A 20,617-nucleotide genomic window follows, 5' to 3' on the forward strand; every position below is an offset into this window, starting at 1 on the left:
CCTTTCCTTTGCTTCAAGGTCCACCTCAGAAAATCAGTAACCTCCCTATACTGACCTTGGCTGCAGAGCTCACAACCCCGCATGGTGTAGAGATTGAGAGCGGCGGACTCTGATCTGGAGAACCGGGTTTGATTTCCTACTCCTCCACATGAAGCCTGCTGGGTGATCTTGCACTAGTCAGTTCTCTCTGAACTCTCTCAGCCTCACCTACCTCACAAGGTGTCTGTTGTGGGGAGGGGAAGGGAAGGCGATTGTAAGCCGGTTTGAGTTTCCTTAAAAGGTAGATAAAATTGGGGTATAAAAACCAACTCTTCTTTTTCTTCTTCCTCCATTGCCATTGGGAAGAGGCAGATAAGGTGTGCAGGGAAACCAAAGAGAAGCCTTGCCCAAACAGAGTGCTAAGTGACCAGAGTGAGCAGGGGTTACACGGGTGTTAGCAAAACAGCAGAAACCCAGTCACGGACTTACAATATCACAGTATTCAGAGTTGTAGTACAACTTCACTGGGTTATCTACTGGCATCGCACTGGCTGTTTGCTGCACTCCAAACGGGTGTGGCATCAAGCATTTGATGTCCACTGAATGGGCATCTAGTTCTACTCAAACTCACCACTGAGATGCATGTTTGCAATGCCCAGCCCACAAGAGCAGAACCATCCCAGTACCCTCACAGTACAATTCCCTAGGAAGACTCGCTTTAAGCTTGGATGGTATTGATACAGCCACAGAAGCCTTCTCTTTCCTGAAGCTCCGTGTGCTCCAAATCACACCACTCCTCAGCATTGGGATACTCCAGCTAGAAGGTGAAGGTCACTGACCCGGGATGCTTCCCTGGAGGATTAGCACATTTCCTGATGGATGGGGTTTCCTAACACAAGCCTCCAACTTCTGAGAGAGGCAGCTATGAGCATTCGGGATCCAGCATCAATACTTTTATTTATAGTCATATAGATAAGTCATCTCTCTCTCCCCCCACCTTCGGCATTTTGTTATGGCACTGCCCAGCAACACCATCTTCTTCATAGCGATAGGACCCGCCTTCGCGTAGAATCCACTACTTCATACAAGCCGGCTCCTTCCAGCCCCCTGGGAGGGTCTAGCTCTCCGGAAAAATGTAGCTGAACTGATTCAGGATTTGCTCCACAATTTGATTCTGGAAAACCATATGCATGGTCATGCTCCCTTCTTCAGCCTCCGGCTTCAGCAGCGTGGGCCCAAACACAATGGCAATGCTCTGCGCCGACATGCGGTTCTCTTTTCGGAACTCGATAACCCTGGGGAAAGAACGGAAGGATTCTGAAGTGCTGCAAGGGTTATGGGGTCTCATTTGGTCATGTCTCGCTGTCATTGGCTGGAGTCAGTTATTGGCAGGTGCCAACTTGCCCCAGTTCGAAACCAAACAGTTTATCTGCAGCTCTCCTTCCCACCCAACCACCGGTCACTGAAGCTGCCACAGGGATGCCAGCCTCCAGGTGTAGGGTTGCCAGCTCCATGATGGGAAATACTTGCAGATTTTTGGGGTGGAGCCTGAGGAGGGTGGGGTTTGGGGAGGGGAGGGACTTCAATGCCATAGAGTCCAATTGCCAATGCGGCCATTTTCTCCAGGTGAACTGATCTCTATCGGCTGGAGATCAGTTGTAATAGCAGGAGGTTGGCAACCCTATCCAGGTGGCAGTTGGGAATCTCCCAGAATTACAGCTCATCTCCAGTGTACAGAGATCAATTCCCCTGGCTGCTTTGGAGGGCGGACTCTATGGCATCACATCCTTGCTGAGCTCCTTCCCCAAACCAGAGTTGGCAACCCTAAGCTGCCAGACTCGAGGCCATTAAGCAAAGGCAGTAGAAGTCGGCTACCGCACAGCAGGCTGAAGAGCAAAGCAGATGCTGTGCAGAAGGCTGAATAATGGTCGACTGCGGACGGTGGGAGTAGAAGGGTACAAACAGTATCTGTGTGATGTTGGTAGGATTATTTTTTTTGCCGTTAAGTCACATCTGAGTTATGGTGACCCCTGGTGGGGTTTTCAAGATGGAGATGGCTTGCCATTGCTTGCCTTCATGTCACGACCCTGGTGTTCCTTGGAGGTCTCCCATCCAAATACTTGCCAGGGACAACCCTGCTTAGCTTCTGAGATCTGACGAGGGCCATTTATGCAGGGAAATTTCCCCGCGTCCACCCCCGCTGACTGCTTCGGAGCTTCCTTTTGATTATGCATGCCTTTTCCGCCTGTCAGAGGTCGCCTCGCTCTCCCCTGGGTTTTGCCCGGGTTTTCCAGATTCTGGCTAAAACAGTATCAGAAAAATGCAGGCGAAACACACAGAAGCGGTCGGTGGGGGTGACTGGGGGGAAACGTCCCTGCATAAATGGCTGAGATCAGGCTAACCCAGGACTATCCAGGTCAGGGGGTTGGAAGGAACAGAGGAGGAGAAAAGGGGAGCACAATATGAAGAAAGATTGAACACGGAGGGAGGAGATAATGGGGAAACCTCACACAGGGGCTTGGGTGCCAACTGCAGGATCCAGGCCAGGCAGCTGCTCACCTGCAGAGATGTTGGAAAAGGAACTTCATGGTATCATGGTTAGCAGCAGGTAGAGAACGCACCAGCTCCCGTAAATGGAGGATTCGCTTGGCCAGCTCTGGAATTTCTGTAAACCCCCGGAAAGGAAAAGTCTCATTAGTCTAGTCTCACATCACTATGAACACATGAAGCTGCCTTATACTGAATCAGACCCTTAGTCCATCAAAGTCAGTATTGTCTACTCAGACCAGCAGTGGCTCTCCAGGGTCTCAGGCAGAAGTGTTTCACATCACTTGCCTAGTCCCTTTAAGTGGAGATGCCAGGGATTGAACCTTGGACCTTCAGCATGCCAAGCAGATGCTCTACCACTGAGCCATGGCCCCTCTCACTATCTGGCCCCATGCTTCAATTTCTGGAACTGAACGACTGCATCCTACTATCGTAGCAGCAGCTGAGTTTGTTTCTTTTCTGCTTGCAGGTATCAGTGCCTAGGCGTGACCATCATCACAAGCCTTTGGTGGGAGCCAAAAGGCTCTGGGCCTGTGGCTTTGCAGGAGACTGCCCAGCAATCTAGGGTGACGCATGCTTATATTTTGTTGTTGTGTGTTATTTAAATTGTTTGGCTGTAACTGGGGTGATTTTTTTTTGTACGCTGGGGAGAAAAGCAGCACAAAAATACCCCAAACAAAATGGGGTACAAAAAAGGTACTGTAGTCTTTCATGAATACAAAAAAACAGGGATTGGGACAGGGGACTGCAAACCTGATCATTGCTTTCTGGAATTTAAAACAAAAACATCTGTCCAGGTGTGCACTTACAAAGCTGGGCGGCCCCAGCGGCTGCATGTGAGCCTTGGGATCCAATTAGATGTTGTTTCAGGAAACATGTTAATATTGCTGAAGAAACCAGAGCTCCCCAGCTGTCATGGTCCATGTCTAGTAAGAGGAATATCTGACTGTCAATATGCCTCTAACCCAGTGGTATCAAGCATAAGGTCCATGGGCAGGATCCAGCCCTGTGGGAGCTCTTATCCAGCTCACGAGCCAGCTGAAGCAGCCCCACCCCCCAGTCCCGATCTGGGCTGGCGAGCCAGCCAAGGTAGCCCCCGCCACCATCCTAGTCAATGATCAAAGGCTGTTAAATAAAATACTGTTAAGAGTGTTATTGTGTTGAGCATGTTTGTATTTTAAGTAAAAAATAAAGTAAAAATAATGTCATTAATTGGATTTGCCTGTGTCTTCTATAAAATTTGTATCTCCAGTAGCTGGCATTAAATTTTCTGGTTCACATGATCAAGTGACATTTATGTCATATCTGGCCCTCATAATAAATGAGTTCGAAACTCCTGCCCAAAAGGAGGTGTGGATGTAGGGAAACTCACAAGGTCGCATCTGGCAATCCCCCAACAGGATGTTAGAAAAAGGGGCCTGAGATGCAAGCACACACATCCACTAAGACGTAGCTGGTGCCTTGGATGCACAGTGCCTTCAGTTTGTGCAGATGATACATCTATAGACGGGTAGGTCTTGTAGACAGAAGCGAAACAGAGATGAGGCTAGAGAATTATGGGTGGCCCCAACTTGCTGATTCCAAAAACATTTTGGGGTTTTTTACGCTGTTCTTTTTCTGGAAGCCAATTTTGAATCTGCTTCTTCTTTGTGTGTAATATTTCTGTCAGGTTTCATTGTCCCACCCATTCCCACACACCTCCAGCCCACTTTTTGATGATTGGATTGTTGTGGTCAAACCACTCCCCCCCACCCCGAAGATGAATGGTTTCCATTTTTTTCAAAACTGGCCCTAAAGTACTGATATGCTGATAAGTATAGTCATGATAGTTTAAGCAGGTTCTCGGAATTCCCAGCTTCTTCTTCTTTTTTCTAAAGTAAGTTTCTAGCTCCTTCCCTCGAGAGATACAAGGAAAAAGGCATATCTCTGTGGGGGAAAGAGACATACTTTTTTTACAAAAAAATGAAAGGTGAGAATTCAGAGAACCTGTTTAAACTATCATTACAACACTATGGCAATATATTGATATTTTAGGGCTTTTTTTAAATAAAGGGGAGTGCTGTGATTCTACCAATGACACCACTGATTAATACAGCCCCCTCCCTTGAAAATCCTCATTATTTAAGGCAGAAGAAAATAAACTGGCTCAACTGTGAAAATGCAGAGGTAGGGCAGATATGTGGAAGACCCATGCCAAACTGATTCCAATGCTTGTGCATTGACTCCCAAGGAAATCAGGAGTAAGTCAAGCATGTGGAAAAGGTCTCAGATTTCTGCAGTCCAAACCCTATTGCATTGTTTGCTGGATGTCTCATCCTGTTCATTGTATTGTCTTACACCATGGCTTATTTATGCACGGGAGGTTTTGCCTTGGATTTGTTGCTCTCTAGATGCACATTTCCCCCATCCAAATTCTCAAGACTCAACAATAAGCCCCCACGCAGAGTTTTGAGAATCGGGATGGAGAAAATGTGCATCTAAAGAGCGGCAAATCCAAGGCAAAACCTCCCGTGCATAAATGGCCCATGCAATCCGCCTTGAGTCTCTGTGAGAAAGGCAGACTATAAATAACAAAAATGAAATAATGAAAAAATAAAACTCATAAAGCCCCGTCAGATGGGCATTAGCTGCACATCAGGTCCTGCAAGATTTCTCCCCCAGATACTTCTGGAAGTGAGGCGCGAGCTCCAGGCCATCAAGCCGCAGATCCCTCTGCACCCACATCACCTCCCCCCTCCCTCCCCCCCCAAATGCTTCTTACTAATGGCTGCGATAAACTTGTCAAAATGACTGAAAGGGAAGAGTGGCTCCGGCAGCTCACGGAAGAAGAGCTTGAGGGCCCCAGTGATGACGTGAACATCGTCCCAACGGCTTCCATCAAGGTCCAAGCGTTCATCTGAGAAGCAGACAACGGAACAGGTGAGACAACCCCACCCAAATGCCACTGCTGCTGGGGAGGGGCCCCACACCTTAATGGTGGCACTTTGCCTGCATGCCTCAGATCTAGGGTTGCCAACCTCCAGGTAATCTAAATAAATAATACGTATGCTGATTTAACACAGTTGAGAGAACCCACAGCACCAGCTCAATGTTTTATACAAAATATTAATTCAAAAAATAATCAAGGTCTAATTCAGTCTTGTATTAACTCATATATGCAAAGGTTGAACCATCAAATACACGTAAATGTGGTGTTGTTATTTACGTGTATTTGATGGTTCAACCTTTGCATATATGAGTTAATACAAGACCTGAATTAGACCTTGATTATTTTTTGAATTAATATTTTGTATAAAACATTGAGCTGGTGCTGTGGGTTCTCTCAACCTCCAGGTAATAGCTGGAGATCTCCTGCTATTACAACTGATCTCCAGCTGACAGAGATCAGTTCACCTGGAGAAAATGGCCCCTTTGGCAATTGGACTCTATGGCATTGAAGTCCCTCCCCTCCCCAAACCCCGCCCTCCTCAGGCTCGGCCCCAAAAACCTCCCGCCGGTGGCAAAGAGGGACCTGGCAACCCTACTCAGACCGGAGCACAGCAGGGAACACAGCTCTTCTGTTCAGCCAACCCACAGAGAACATGAAGTGTGTAACAACAAGCAAGGAGGAAAACTGCAGCTGCTCCCCCAGGCAACACAGATCGGCTGTGCCCCGGTCAAAGGTGGGATTAGCAGCTGTCTGAAAGTCTGTTGTGCGTCCAGTGCTGAGCTTGCAGCCAGCTAAAGGGTAGAATCCAAGGCCTGTGCCATTGCAGAAGCAGCAACCTTTCCTGCTCTGGTGTGGGGAAGGCAAACGTGCCCAGAGAAAGACACACAGCCATTACTCCTCTTCAGAGGGTGGGAACAGAGAATCAAATCTGCTAGCTACAGATTTCAGAGAAGAACTTTGGGGAGAAAGCCATCAAGCAAACTGTTCTGACTTGGATCTCCTTACAGGGTCCCAGTGTTTTTAAAATGATGATTGTACTGCGGATGCTGCTAGGTTTAGAAAACAGGTGTTACGGGGATCTGGCAGATTGATCCAAGACAATCCTGTCTGTCCAGGACTTCTACAAATTCACCTTTCTAAAGGGGCCAGCCAAATTAGTTTAGATAATCCAGAATTGCTTTGCCAGATCAAACCAAAAGGGTTCTCTAGTCCAGCATCACAAGTCCAGCATGAGGAAGACAGCTAATCCAGCCTCCGACACCCGGACATCCTGCCTCTAAACTGTAAGCTGTCATAGCTAAGAGTTGTCAAGAGACTAACCTTCCATAAATTTGTCTAATCCTATTTTCAAGGCATCTGAAGTAGCAGCTGTCGCCACATCCTGGGACAGGGAGGCTTGAGCGTTAATTCTACACTGCATGACACCATAATAAGGAGACAGTCTTGCAACATAAACGCAAAGAGGGAGGTCTAGCCCTGAGCCATGGCCCTCCCAGTGAAAACTGAGCAACCCCTTACCGTGGTCAACTTTATAGCGCAGTTTCTGTATTGTAGCCAGATTGCCGCTTACCCGGTACAGTCCGTCAATCTCCAAACCTGGGGGAGGCAAAAAATGACACTCATCTGGGTGCCCAGAAGGGTGTGGCTACGTATTTTGTAAACTAAGCAAATTCTGAGTTCAGAATTTGGATTGATGTTCTGAGTACAGAACGGAACCTTGGTTACTCACCAAGAAGGTTCCTTCTCTTCTGGATACAGGAGGGCATCTTGGAACGGATGGGCTTTCCTTCCATGGGTTGTTAGGGCAGGCAGGAACTAGTAGAAACTTTGGTGACATACTTCCTGCTTCCTGCCCGGACTCGCCCCTTGTCCTCAGTTTTGAGACTTCCTAAGCTAGGGCGTCCAGGAGGATGAATCGCAGGAAGCTGAAAGGTAATGTCAAGTTAAGAGAGAGAAAAAAGGTTACCACTCTGGACCCCAGTACCGCTGTACTGCAAAAAATTCTGGTTTGGGTTTTTTTTTTTTTACACAATAACAAACTAACAGTAACTGAACGCATTTATTGCGTCATAGTGTTTTGTTGACATATTTAACAGAAGAATAGCAACGGCGACAGACCATGGACGTGCCGGGGGGGAAGGCTCACTCTCCCTCTGCGAGATCCCCTCCGGGTAGGAGTTCCGAGGGTGCTCCGTTCCAGGTACCCCAGGGTGGGGCAAGATGCCCTCCTGTATCCAGAAGAGAAGGAACCTTCTCGGTGAGTAACCAAGGTTCCGTTCTCCTTCTGGTCAGGAGGGCATCTTGGAACGGATGGGATGTCCAAGAGCTATGCCATCACGGGTGGGCCTCTTTGTCGTCGAGGATATACTGGAGCACCCGACGGCCAAATGCTGTGTCTGCTGAAGCATACTCGTGAAGGCAGTAGTGATGGACAAAGATCGAGATGGACGACCAGGTAGCCGCCTTGCAGATCTCCTCGATGGATGCCCGGTCGGCGAAGGCTGCCGAAGTGGCCATGCTGCAGATGGAGTGCACCGTGATGCCGGACGGAACCTGTCTGTTGCTGAGTCTGTAGGCCTCCTCAATGCACCTGCGAAGCGCTCTGCTGATGGACGGCCTGGACAGTTTCTTTCCCTTGTTGGGAGCGGCCACGGAGATAAAGAGCATGTCGGTCTGCCGGAATGGTTTTGAGCGGGTGAGGGAGATGCGGAGTGTCCGCCTCACGTCGAGAGTGTGCCAGTCCTTCTCCCTCGGGTGCCGAAGGGAAGAGGTGAAGGAGGGCAGATGGATTTCCGGTTGTCTGTGGAATGCTGTGTTGACCTTGGGAACGAAGGTGGAGTCCATCCGGAGGACCACCTTGTCTTTGTGGAAAACGCAGAGGTCATGCCTAGAGGAGAGGGTGCTGAGTTCTGAGACCCTGCAGGCTGAAGTGACCGCAGTGAGGAAGAGGGTCTTCATGAGGAGACACTGAAGTGGAACTTCCCGAAGTGGCTCGAATGGTGGTTTGGCGAGCGCTTGCAAGATGATGTGCAAACCCCATGACGGGAACTTGTGGGCTATCGGCGGCAAGGTGAGGGTGACACCTCTCAGAAAGGTGCGTACATGCGGGTGGCCCGAGATGTATTCCTCCAGGCGTGGGACGATGGTAGAAATGGCTGCTAGCTGCTTGCGGAGGGTGGCGGGACAGAGCCCCTGTTGGATGCAATTCTGGAGGAAGGTGAGGAGCTCTGCCATGGTCGGCTCGAGGGGGTTCACTCCCTTGCGTCTACACCACCGGGCGAAGGCCTTCCATGCGGTATTGAAGATCCACTTGGTGGAGGGACAACGAGTCGCCGTCATGGTGTCGACCATGCTGGTGTCATAGCCCCGGGCTAGGAGTCTCGTCCTCTCAATACCCATATGGTCAAGCTGGGGTCCGGGTGTAGTAATGGACCCTGGTGAAGCATGTCCCTGGTTGTTGGTATCCGCCACGGAGGTTGAATGGACAGTTCCGTGAGTGTGGGGTACCAGGGTCTGCGTGGCCAGTTGGGCACCACAAAGAGGACCGTCAACCTATCCTGCCGCAGTTTCCTCAGAGCCTTCGATATAATCGGTAGGGGGGGAACGCGTAGAGGAGTCTGGGTGGCCACGGGGCCAGGAAAGCGTCCGTTTGCTCCGCCCCGGGATGGGCATAGCATGTGAAGAACCGAGGTACCTGATGGTTGACTGGAGAGGCGAAGAGGTCTACCATCGGTGTTCCGAAGTGGGACGTGATGGACTGGAAGGTTCGTGGTTGGAGGGACCACTTGGTCTCATCGACTTTCTGTCTGCTCAGCCAGTTGGCCTGGATGTTGAGCTCTCCCAGGATGTACTCTGCTCTGAGTGAAGCCAGGTGCTTCTCTGCCCAGGTGAGGATTCGGATGGTCTCCTGGTGGAGGGAGGATGATCTGGAGCCCCCCTGATTGTTCAGGTGAGCCTTCGCTGCAACGTTGTCTGTTCGAATCAGCACATGGGAGTTCTTCAGGTGGACACAGAATGAGAGGAGCGCATTGTAGATGGCTCTGAGCTCGAGTCGATTGATGTGGAAGCACAACTCCGATCTCGACCATGTGCCCTGTGCCGTCTGCTGGTCCATCATCGCACCACAGCCCTCCAGGCTGGAGTCTATGAAGATCTGAACCGTAGTCTGGTGCCAGTACTGACTCCCCCTCTGGAGATTGCTTGGGGTGGCCCACCACTGGAGGCTGTGCCCGGTGGAGGTAGGTAGGTTCAGGCTAATATTCTTCCTATGTAGGATGTGTCGCTGGTACGGTTTGAGGAACCACTGAAGGGGACGGGCGTGGAGTTGGCCTAGGGCACTGCGTCTATGCAGGCAATCATGTGTCATAGCAGGGCCAGGAAAGATAGGCCAATGGTCCGTGCTGCCCCCGTGCATCAGGCCAGGGACGTAATCTTGCTGACCTTGTCATCGGGAAGGGAGAGGATGTTGGCCGCGGTATCTAAGATAATGCCCAGGTGTTGTAGACGCCGTGTTGGTGTCGTGTGACTCTTGTCCAAGTTTATCAGGAAGCCGTGGGCCTGTAGCACTTGGATTGCTGTGGATGTGTGCTGCGTTGCCATGTGGCTCGCGGGAGCTGCAATCAGGAGGTTGTCTAGATAGGGGTAAATGTGAATCCCTTCTCTCCTGAAGAGGGCCACCAGGGTGACTAGTACCTTGGTGAAGACCCAGGGAGCTGAAGACAGCCCCAAAGGCAGTGCCTGGAACTGGAGGTGGAGTTTCCTGTAGCTGAAGCGTAGGAAGCGGTGGTGGGTGACGTGGATGGGGATGTGAAGATATGCTTCTGTCAGGTCTATGGAAGACAGGAAGTCCCCAGGGCACAGCGTGTCGACAATGGATCTGAGGGTGCGGATGAACTTGTTGAGGTATTTTAAGTCCAGGATGGCGCGCCAGTCCCCGTTCCGTTTGGGAACGGTGAAAAAGATGGAATAGATGCCTGAGGATCTCTCTGCTGGGGGGACGACCTCTACGGCTTGAATCTGCAGCAGGTGTCGAATGGTGGCTTTGGTCCTCAGTTGTTTTTTGCGGCTGGTGGATCTCGGAGAAGGGATGCAGCGGTCTGGAGGGAGGCGAAGAAACTCGATCTGGTAGCCGGAGTGAATAATTTGTTGCACCCAGTGGTCTGGGTCTGACTGCTCCCACTGCTGGCGGAAGTGGGAAAGCCGCCCTCCCACCGGTATGGGGCTGGCGTCACTGCCTCTTTTGTTTGGTGAATCAGTCGGCCTTGTCGTTTCTCTGGGCGTTAAAGCCTCTGTTGAACCTGCTGCTGCTGCCGCCGCCACCACGCCTGGCTGTCCCTCTTCCTAGTGGCCATGCCGAACGTCGCACATCTGGCCTTGGTTGTGTGAGAGCGTGGGAGGAACAAAAGGACGGATAGGAGGAGGAATGGTGCCTCCTACTGTCCCTCTTGATGCTTCGCAGCAGTGCCTTCTTCTTATCCTTCGTCTCGACCAGGATCTGGTTGAGTTCGTCTCCAAAGAGCAGGCCTCCTTGGCATGGGTAGGCCAAGAGAATGGTTTTGGAGCCGGCATCCGCCGACCAAGCCCGAAGCCATAGCGCTCGCCTGGCCACCATGTTGGCTGCCACCGCCCTGGCACTAAGGGTGATGGTGTCCAGGGTGGTGTCTGCCAGAAAGGAGATGGCCTTTTGAATTCTACTCATGCCCTCGGAGGCGTGTTTTTGCTCTGGGGAAATTAGGGTGGCAAGTTTCCTTGCCCAAACGAAGGCCGCCCTGGCAATGAGGGATGAGGTTGCGGAGGCCTGGATGGCCGTGGCAAGGGTGTCATGGGCTTTCCTTGCAGCCAGGTCAGCCCGTCTGTCCAATGGGTCTCTAAGGGAGCCCATGCCGTCCCCCAAAAGGAGCCCCGAGGAGTGGAGCGCCTCTACTGGAGCATCCACCAGGGGCAGCTTCAGCATCTCCATGGCATGGGGAGCTAGCGTATACATACTCTTGGCAGCCCTTGGAAATTGCCTGTGCGAGGTTGGGGCTTGCCACTGTCACTTAACCACTTAACCCTAGCCCGCGACCCCTCGCCGCGGGCCGCCAAGAGCAGGCCTGACGCATGGTCCTCCGGCTGGAGGAACCCATCGGTGCTGGGGTCAAAAGACACTGCCATTCCGTCGCTCGTGAGTCAGAACACATGTGGGAGGGTTGCAGCAGAGCAACCCATATGCTGCCTTACCCTAGCAAAGGCAGGAAGAAAACTGAGGACGAGGGGCCAGGAAGCAGGAAGTATGTCACCGAAGTTTCTATTAGTTCCTGCCTGCCCTAACAATCCATGGAAGGATAGCCCATCTGTTCCAAGATGCCCTCCTGACCAGAAGGAGAATTCAATTTCTTTAGCACTTAATACCCAGAGTCGTGCTCATAAAGAGGCCAAACATTGGCACAGGGTGGGGCGGGACACACGATGTGGCATACCTCTGTTTTCCACGGTGTCGATGCACATCCGAACAAACTGAGGCACGGTGCTTTTCTCACGGTCACACAGAGTTTGTAGAGGGCATCCAAACACCTGATCTGGACAACAAATAACACACACACACATACACACACAATTCAAAACAGAAACAGTTCACGATCAGCCATCTCAGCTTTGCTCCGTGTATACCTTGCTACTGTGCAGAAAGCGAGTGGCAAACAGAAGCATATTTATAAACAACCATTAAATATCAAGTTAAAATAGCTCTTTTTGTTTTTAAGTAGCTTTCAGGAAACCAGTTATGCTACTGAAGGCCTAATTACATACCAGGTCTCCTCACGTCCTCCCTGGAACCACGTGATCAGCTATATGTTGCGACTTCTGTGCTGAGAACTTAATTCCCTGGCATGTGAGGGCCAATTTGGATGAGGACCCAGCACACATAGCAAAAGGGAGCTTAATACCCCCCCATGCCATTGTCTTAACCCAAAGTAACCCAGGACAGCATTATTTGCCCCTTTGGGCAAATAATGAGGTGCAATGAAGGGCTGCATGATCGATGCCAGTTTCTCCAACAGGGCAAACAAGCGTTGGGAAATCTGAATGAGGAGGGAAGGGATTAAGCCCCCTCTCCCCACATGCTGCAGTCCTGATACAAATCAGGCCCTGCAACTGGGAACCGCATTCTAAGCATTGAAATCACACCTGACTGCCAGGAACTAATGTGAATTTTTAGGCTCAGAGCCTGTGGTCTTTTATGCATGGCTGTTTCACTCGCTGTCACCCCTCTGAAGACTTTGGGTCTTTGTTTTGATTATGCATGCCATTTTTGAATGTCAGAGATCACCTTGCTCTCCTCCGGTGTTTCCCCACATTTTTCCCGCATTTTCAGGGACCTGTTTTATCTCGAATTTGAAAATGCGGGCAAAACGCAGAGAAACACAGGGAGATAGTGAGGTGACCTCTGACGGTCGGAAACGACATGCATAAACAACACAAAGACCCAGTGTCATCGGAGGGGTGACAGCGAGTGAAACAGCCAGGCATAAAAGACCTGAAAGAGACACCACCTACCAGTGGCGGATCTACTGTGAAACTAATGAAGCTTAAGCTTCAGGGCCCCTAATCCCAGAGGGGCCCTGAAGCAACCTTTTTTTTAATGAGTGAATTCTTCAACAAAATCAATGGAGTTTTTAAAGGTTTGTTATTAAAATAAGGCTATTTTAGTGATAGAATCATAAGCAAATGGGTCAAAGTACTTAACATCGACCTTAGAATATGCTCTAACACCCATTTCATATGGCCTCAAAATTTCTCTGTAATTGGTCAAAGTTTAAAATTTTCTTGGGGGCTTGCAGCGCCTGAACCCCCAGCTGTAAGGGCTCGCTGAGCTCACCAGAATCTATTCATAGCCTACATTTTGGCAGCTGGAGCCTCAAATCCTTCGTTGGTGCACAGCTTAATAGCTCTATAGCTCAGCCCTTAAGCCAGAGCCAATCGGAACCATAAAAAGACATCTGAATTCTCAATTCAGGCTACACTCGTCTCGCTTGTGCATTTTAACACCCAAAATCAGATTTTCACCTCTGTATCTTAACGAGCCCCCTTTGATGACCTTCTACCTCTCTATTAATGAACCAATATGTCTGCCGTAGAACAACCCCACTGAAGAAGATAACAGCGGTTACCCAGACCTCGTTGCTGGCGTATGCTGCTGGGAAGGGCACTCTCACTGTATGGCCCATTTTCAAGGACCCCACCACACCACCCTGTTCTCTGCCATTTGGGCCTTGAGGTCCTTGCAAGGGCAGCAAGGCCCTTTGGACCTTGTTGGATGTTGCCCTATTGTTGCTGGTTGCGAAGGGGCCCCCATAACAGTTCAAGCTTCAGGGTCCCAAAAATGTAGATCCGCTGCTGCCACCAACCCAGGTTTCTTGAGAAACTTCACCTCTTAGAAGATATACCTTTGATGTAGCCCCTGTCTCGCAGGGACTGAAGAGTCGGCCGCCTCAGAAGAAACTTCCGGAGTTTGTTGCGGACTTTACTGGCCTCACTATCTGTGTTGAGAGAGCTGGATGAATGCCAGGAGGCTGTGAGGAAGAAGGGGGATTTTAGGGAACAAGGTAAAAATGGACATCACCAGGGGAAGGGAACTGTTGAATTGGTTCTCGTAGGTTATCCGGGCTGTGTAACCGTGGTCTTGGTATTTTCTTTCCTGATGTTTCGCCAGCAGCTGTGGCCGGCATCTACAGAGGAGTAACACTGAAGGACAGTGTCTGGCGAAACGTCAGGAAAGAAAATACCAAGACCACGGTTACACAGCCCGGATAACCTACGAGAACCAATGAACTCTGACCGTGAAAGCCTTTGACAATATTTGGAACTGTTGAAGTTCGGATTTATCTGCCCGTTCCATTGAACCAGACACACAACACAGATAGGAGATGCAACCATCCCTTCTGAAATAGTCTGTTAAAAGTGTTTTTCTCTCCTTCCAAATTTTTCAGGTACCGGTCAATGTATAATCTGTATTGGCTAGAATGCTAGTTCAGTTTAACAGCAGCTCTTTTCGGTGCTCTGTAATTTTTATTTATTTACTTACTCCACCTTTCTCACTGAGACTCAAAGCAAATTACAGGACATAAAACAGAGCAAACAGACAGTATAAGACAACCCGTGAACAACACAATGGGACTAGTATTACAGATTTAGAGAACAAATGCGAACAACAAACTTTCTGAGGCAAGATATACTATAAACAGTATGGAAAGTGGATAACAAGGTATAAATCAATGTAGCAATGCAGCAAAAGCAGGAGACCTGCAATAATCATAATGGACAAGGGTTGAAGTCCCCTGCAAAGGTGGAGGCATTCACAACAATAGCACACAGGAGAGTCTTCTGAGGGCTTGTATGCAAAGGCCTGGGGCGGGGGGGGGTCCCAGCCTTGGGCACCACAGCTGTGCTTGGTCGGCTCCAGGATTTCCCAGCAGCACAGCCATGGGGGGCCCAGGGCCTCTTCCTAGCTCAAAGTTGCACACTGCAAATTGAAAGGGAAAGGCAGTGAGCATTTGCTCAGAAGGGACCACTGTTCAAGAAACCTCTCTCATGCCCCATCATTGAAAAACTGGGTTGGAGTAGAGTTGCCAACATGGGGGGGGGGGAGTCTGGAGACTTCCTGGAATTACAACTGATCTCCAGATTACCCCTGTTCTATAGGGTTGCAATGTTAGACTTCTATTCCAGTTTCTGTTAAAACCACAGCATGAATTCAGTTTCAAGCTGACCAACCACAATTTACGGCATTGGGATGTTCACACAGACCTGGAGTTTTCTTCTCACTCTCTTTTTCTCTGTTGCTTCCTATGTGTTCCTTGGACCCCAGACCTGTTGAGCTTTCCCCATTATCTTCCGGAGGGAAATCTGTGGGCTGGAAGAAGAGAGAAACACAGAGGAACCTCGGTCACATGTATAAAAAAACCCCAGCCTTGGTCTTATTTTTTTTCCCCACTGATAGACTGCCTTTTTCATTGGGACCCAAGGCAGATTACAAGTATGATAAAAATGCTTCTGTTAATTAATAAACCGATTGCAGAATATAACAACACTTGAATACAACAGCAAAGATTCCTAGCAAGAGTAGACAAAATTTGACCTGGGACTGCAGAACAGGGGGGAAGACTTTATCGGTGGAGTCTGATCTGGAGAACCGGGTTTGGAGCAGTGGGGTCTGATCTGGAGAACCGGGTTTGATTCCCCACTCCTCCACATGAGCGGTGGACGCTAATCTGCTGAACTGGATTTGTTTCCCCACTCCTCCACATGAAGCCAGCTGGGTGACCTTGGGCTAGTCACTCTCTCTCAGCCCCACCCACCTCTCAGGGTGTTTGTTGTGGGGAGGGGAAGGGAAGGTAATTGTAAGCTGGTTTGATTCTCCCTTAAGTGGCAGAGAAAGTCGGTATATAAAAACTAACTCTTCTTCTTCATCCCTAGCAAAAGTCACCTCCTGAGCTGAATGACACAGCTGCTGGGCTCCTTCAACTAGCATGCCCTTCTGAATTGGTACCTTTTGCAAAAGGACAGAAGTGTGGCCGTGGGGGTGGGGAGGGTGTTCCTTGGGCAGGCAGTTCCACAATGTAGGAGTCACTGCATAGAATGTGTGTGAATGGGCAGCTGCCAATTCTACCTGTATGAAGGGTGGCACCTTTGTCCAGGTGAGAGGGTGCCCCCCATCCATTCCATGAAAAATGGAATAAAAGCTTGGTTATGTGTTAGATGAGCAGAAATGGGAATTTATATTTACCAAAGGTTTACACTTTACAATAAGTTCATTGTTTAGAGAAAATCTATATAAAATGGTATAAATTACATTTCATTGTTACGGCCACTGGCCAGCACAAAACAACAAAGTAGTGCAAGTACCCATCCAACACCAGTAAAAACAACAATAAAAAGGGAAAACAAAAATACAGCAGAACAACCAAAAAAACTGATCAAACACACCATCGACATGACAGGGTACCAGATAAACATTGTACATTGTTATATTGTGCATGGCTTCACCCTTCACTCGTCATCTGATATGTCACTAATAGTATAACCCTTTTTGTTTTGATCATTCCTTTTAATAATGGCCTTCCAGCAAAATTTAGCTACATCATAGGAAATAGCAGGGTTTTTGTCTTCAAGCAGAAATTGGATAATTAATCTTTCTTCCATTATAGGTTGATGCAAATAACCATATTGTTGTAACCAGGGCTCCATTATAGATCTTCTAAATTCCTCATAGAATTCACAATATAATAGAATATGTGACAAGGACTCCTATGCTCTTGCTGTACATGCGCATTTTCTCATCTCTCTGGGTTGATTTAGAAATCTACCCAGAAGAACAGCTGAAGGGAGTGCATCAGAACGTGCTCTCGAGAATGCCCATCTCAGTTGGGGTAAAGTAATATTGGAAAGGTATGGAGCTGTGACTTTGCCACCACTAGATAATAAATTCTTATATACCCCAGAAAGTTGTGCAATCTCCGACTGGAGCTCCATTTGCAAGCATTGATGGACCGTGGCTTTTGCTCTATTCAGCCCTAGATCCATCAAACTCCCAGGGTCAATGCCAACTGAGGAAAGTTTTTGAATTATCTTAACTGACCATTGTGGGTACTGCGTGGCTGATAAAAGATAGCTTAATAGACCAATTGGGTTGAGGTGCACTTTCAACCAATAATTAATGGTAATAAACCAAATCTTTGTTTCTACTTTAAGAAGGCCTGCCTCCATTCTGAGTGCTGTATTCGATACAGTTGGGTACATTAAAAAGAGCCCTAAGATAGACAGATTGGACTCTTTCTAGGGTGGTGACATTATTATAGAGGCCCAATTGTGCCCCGTAGCAAAGCTGGGATAGGGATTTGGCATTGATTTGGCATTTGGCATTAATTTGGCATTAATGGCCGCAGGCATTTATCCCTATCAGAATACAGAAAATGAAGAATTTAAATGAAGATGTAGATAAATGTTGATTCTCTAAAATAGACAAGGCAGATTTTTATCATATGTGGTGGGAATGTATTAGAGCTACAACTTATTGGGAAAAAGTGATTAATATTATAGCCAAAGGTTTGGAAATAGATATACCTATGAAACCAGAAACAATTTTATTAAATTGTCTACCGATCATGCATAAGAAATATCTTGATATATTCCTCCATATGTTAACAATAGCAAGGGCAAATTTTGCTAGATGTTGGAAAGGAAAAAACCCACCAGATTTAATTAGTTGGTTTGATAGAATGAAAGAAACCTATGTCTTGATTAAATTGACATTACCAAAATGATAAAAACATAGAGGATTTAGAGGAAGTATGGAGTCCTGCAACAAAGATGGTGAGGGGTTTGGAGACCAAGTCCTGTGAGGAAAGGCTGAAGGAGCTGGGTATGTTTAGCCTGAAGAGGAGAAGACTGAGAGGGGATATGATAACCATCTTCAAGTACTTGAAGGGCTGTCATATAGAGGAGGGTGCCAAGTTGTTTTCTGTTGCCCCAGAAGGTCGGACCAGAACCTACGGGTTGAAATTAAATCAAAAGAGTTTCCACCTAGACATTAGGAAGAATTTTCTAACAGTTAGAGCAGTTCCTCAGTGGAACAGGCTTCCTTAGGAGGTGGTAAGTGCTCCTTCCAGAAGAGGCTAGATGGCCATCTGTCAGCAATGCTGATTCTATGACCTTAGGCAGTTCATGAGAGGGAGGGCATCTTGGCCATCTTCTGGGCATGGAGTAGGGGTCACTGGGGGTGTGGGGGGGGAGGTAGTTGTGAAATTCCTGCATTGTGCAGGGGGTTGAACTAGATGACCCTGATGATCCCTTCCAACTCTATGATTCTATGATTCTAATTTCCAGAATGGAAAATATATTTAAAAGTCTAGAATCAGATGGAGGTGGAGGTGGTTTTTGTGATTGCTTGTTTGAAATATTATGTTTTATGTTTTTTGTGTTTTTTTATTTCTATATGTTTTGGTTGATGTTTGGATTGTATTGTTCCTTTTTAATGCTGTAATACATTTTATTTATTTAAAAAAAATTAATACCCTTGAACAGAGCCCAGACTCTGCAATCCAGGGCAGTGCCCCTTGTTGTCAGAGCAGGGCCAGCTACATTCATGCAGTAGTCAAACACACTCAGGAAAGGAGCAACATTCCTTCTCTCCTGACACCCGTTGTCCCAATCCCTCCCACAAGGGCATTCTCTTCCACCTAGAAGCACACCCTTCCCCCTTCCTTGTGCATGCCACGGACACAGTTGCTGGATGACTCACTGGTCATTTCCTTCTAACAGTGAAACAAAACAACAACAGGATGTTGGCATAGTGTGAGCCCCCTCACCAGTCTGCCGATACTGTCCGCAATTGCTTTCTGCCACGTGCTGATTATGGTCTCTGAATCATGCTGGATTAGATACTCAGAGCCCTCCCGCGTCTTCAGCTAGAAGAGAGCAACAGCTTTTGTGAGAGAACGTCATAGAAAATGCTCTCCACAAACCTGTGAACAAGACCCTCAGAGCATCTGGAGACCCGCCGACTCACAGTGAACATTCCAGTGCTTCATGTTTCTCAAAGGGAGGGCATCTTGGCCATCTTCTGGGCATGGAGTATGGGTCACTGGGGGTGTGGGGGGGAGGTAATTATGGATTTCCTGAACTGTGCAAGGGGTTGGACTAGATTACCTTGGTGGTCCCTTTGAACTCTATGATTCTATGATTCTAAATCCAGGCAGCAGTGCTGAAGCCCCTGTGGCCTAGCACCCCCACCCCTTACTCCCAGATTCTCCCCCTCCCCAGATATCCAAGAGTTGGTTGGGGCAAGGGAAAAGCACTCTGCATGTGACCAGATGCCCTCCTTCCCTGGTCATTCCTCCACATACACCATGGTTGATGCCATTAAAAAAAAAAAAAAAGAGTCCCAAAAATAATGAAATCCTGGAATTTGAAATTCCTTCCCAAGTCAGGTTTTTGTTTTATTTTGTTAATTTCTCTCTGCACACATAGAATTTATTTGCTTTAATAAACCAGCAATGCTACCGGAAACATACTGCACTGAGGGACGCATCTTGTTCGCATAGCGGAAGAGCTGTGTGGCACACAATGACAACTGCTAAGCAGTCCTCAGCCAGGAAGAGAACAGCCTTGTGCAGGTTACTCTCCTGCGCCTCCCACCACAAAGACACAGGATGGAAAATGTGTTTTGTTACAAGCCATCTTCAAGTACTCAAAGAGCTGTCTTATAGACAACAGTGTGGAGTTATTCTGTTTGCGTCAGGTCGGACCAGAACCAACAGGTTGAAATTAAATCAAAAGAGTTTTTGGCTAAACATTAGGAAGATCTTCCTGACAGTTAGAGAGGTTCCTCAGTGGAAAAGGCATCCTCGGGAGGTGGTGGGCTCTCCTTCTTTGGAGGTTTTAAGCAGAGGCTAGATGGCCATCTGACAGCAAGGCTGATTCTATGAACTTAGGCTGATCATGAGAAGGAGGGCAGGAAGGCTTGCATCAATGTTTGGCTCTCGTGGCCCTTTCTTGCATGCCAATCATTACTTTGGGGTCAGGAGGGGACTTTCCTCCAGGCCAGATTGGCCCAGAGATCCTGGAGGTTTTTTGCCTTCCTCTGGGCATAGAGCAGAGGTCACTGGAGGTGGGGGGGGGTGGGGCTAGGGAGGTGGCTGTGAACTTCCTTCATTGTGCAGGGGGTTGGACTAGATGACCCTTGAGGTCCCTTCCAGCTTTATATTACTGTGTTTCTAAGCCTCATACTTTGCAGCTTATAGGATGCACCCCACCAAAACCTTGTTTTTAAGGCACAACAAATGCCATCCACAATCAGGGGGAAAGTAAGCTGGTACGGGGTGCCAATGTTATAAATGTGGCCAAACTGACACCTTCCATCTTCTGCTTCAAGGACCCACCCACCCCAGATCAGTACTGGTCAGAAATGGCAGTTATTTTCTCCCCATCCACATTTCAGAAGTGAGAAAATTCCACTCCGCCCACAGCAGCATGCTAGTCTTATAGGGTGAAGTGATGCAGCTTTGTAGAAGGCATAAAAACACTACAGAGACCGTCAGTTTCCTGCAGCCTTTTACGTCCTTGTTTTTGAAAGCAGGCTGACTTTTCTTAAGGACAGAGAATGAGGAGAAGCTTCCTGAACAAGTG

General features: G+C 48.4%; 1 protein-coding gene across 1 annotated transcript in view; it reads right to left on the bottom strand.

Moving 5' to 3' along the window:
• Positions 1–1,065: 1,065 nt before the first annotated feature.
• Positions 1,066–20,617, bottom strand: part of ARHGAP27 (Rho GTPase activating protein 27) — a 68,365-nt gene continuing 48,813 nt past the window's right edge. The window contains exons 11-18 of the mRNA XM_056863331.1: positions 18,799–18,897; positions 15,239–15,344; positions 13,879–14,004; positions 11,914–12,012; positions 6,974–7,051; positions 5,288–5,422; positions 2,539–2,644; positions 1,066–1,274 (exon numbers count right to left, since the gene is read on the bottom strand). Coding sequence (XP_056719309.1) covers positions 1,097–1,274; positions 2,539–2,644; positions 5,288–5,422; positions 6,974–7,051; positions 11,914–12,012; positions 13,879–14,004; positions 15,239–15,344; positions 18,799–18,897 — 927 coding nt within the window. The 3' untranslated portion in view covers positions 1,066–1,096. The remainder of the gene's footprint in view (positions 1,275–2,538; positions 2,645–5,287; positions 5,423–6,973; positions 7,052–11,913; positions 12,013–13,878; positions 14,005–15,238; positions 15,345–18,798; positions 18,898–20,617) is intronic.

This window comes from Euleptes europaea, chromosome 18 (genome assembly GCF_029931775.1).
Source record: "Euleptes europaea isolate rEulEur1 chromosome 18, rEulEur1.hap1, whole genome shotgun sequence".
NCBI classification, from domain to species: domain Eukaryota; kingdom Metazoa; phylum Chordata; class Lepidosauria; order Squamata; family Sphaerodactylidae; genus Euleptes; species Euleptes europaea.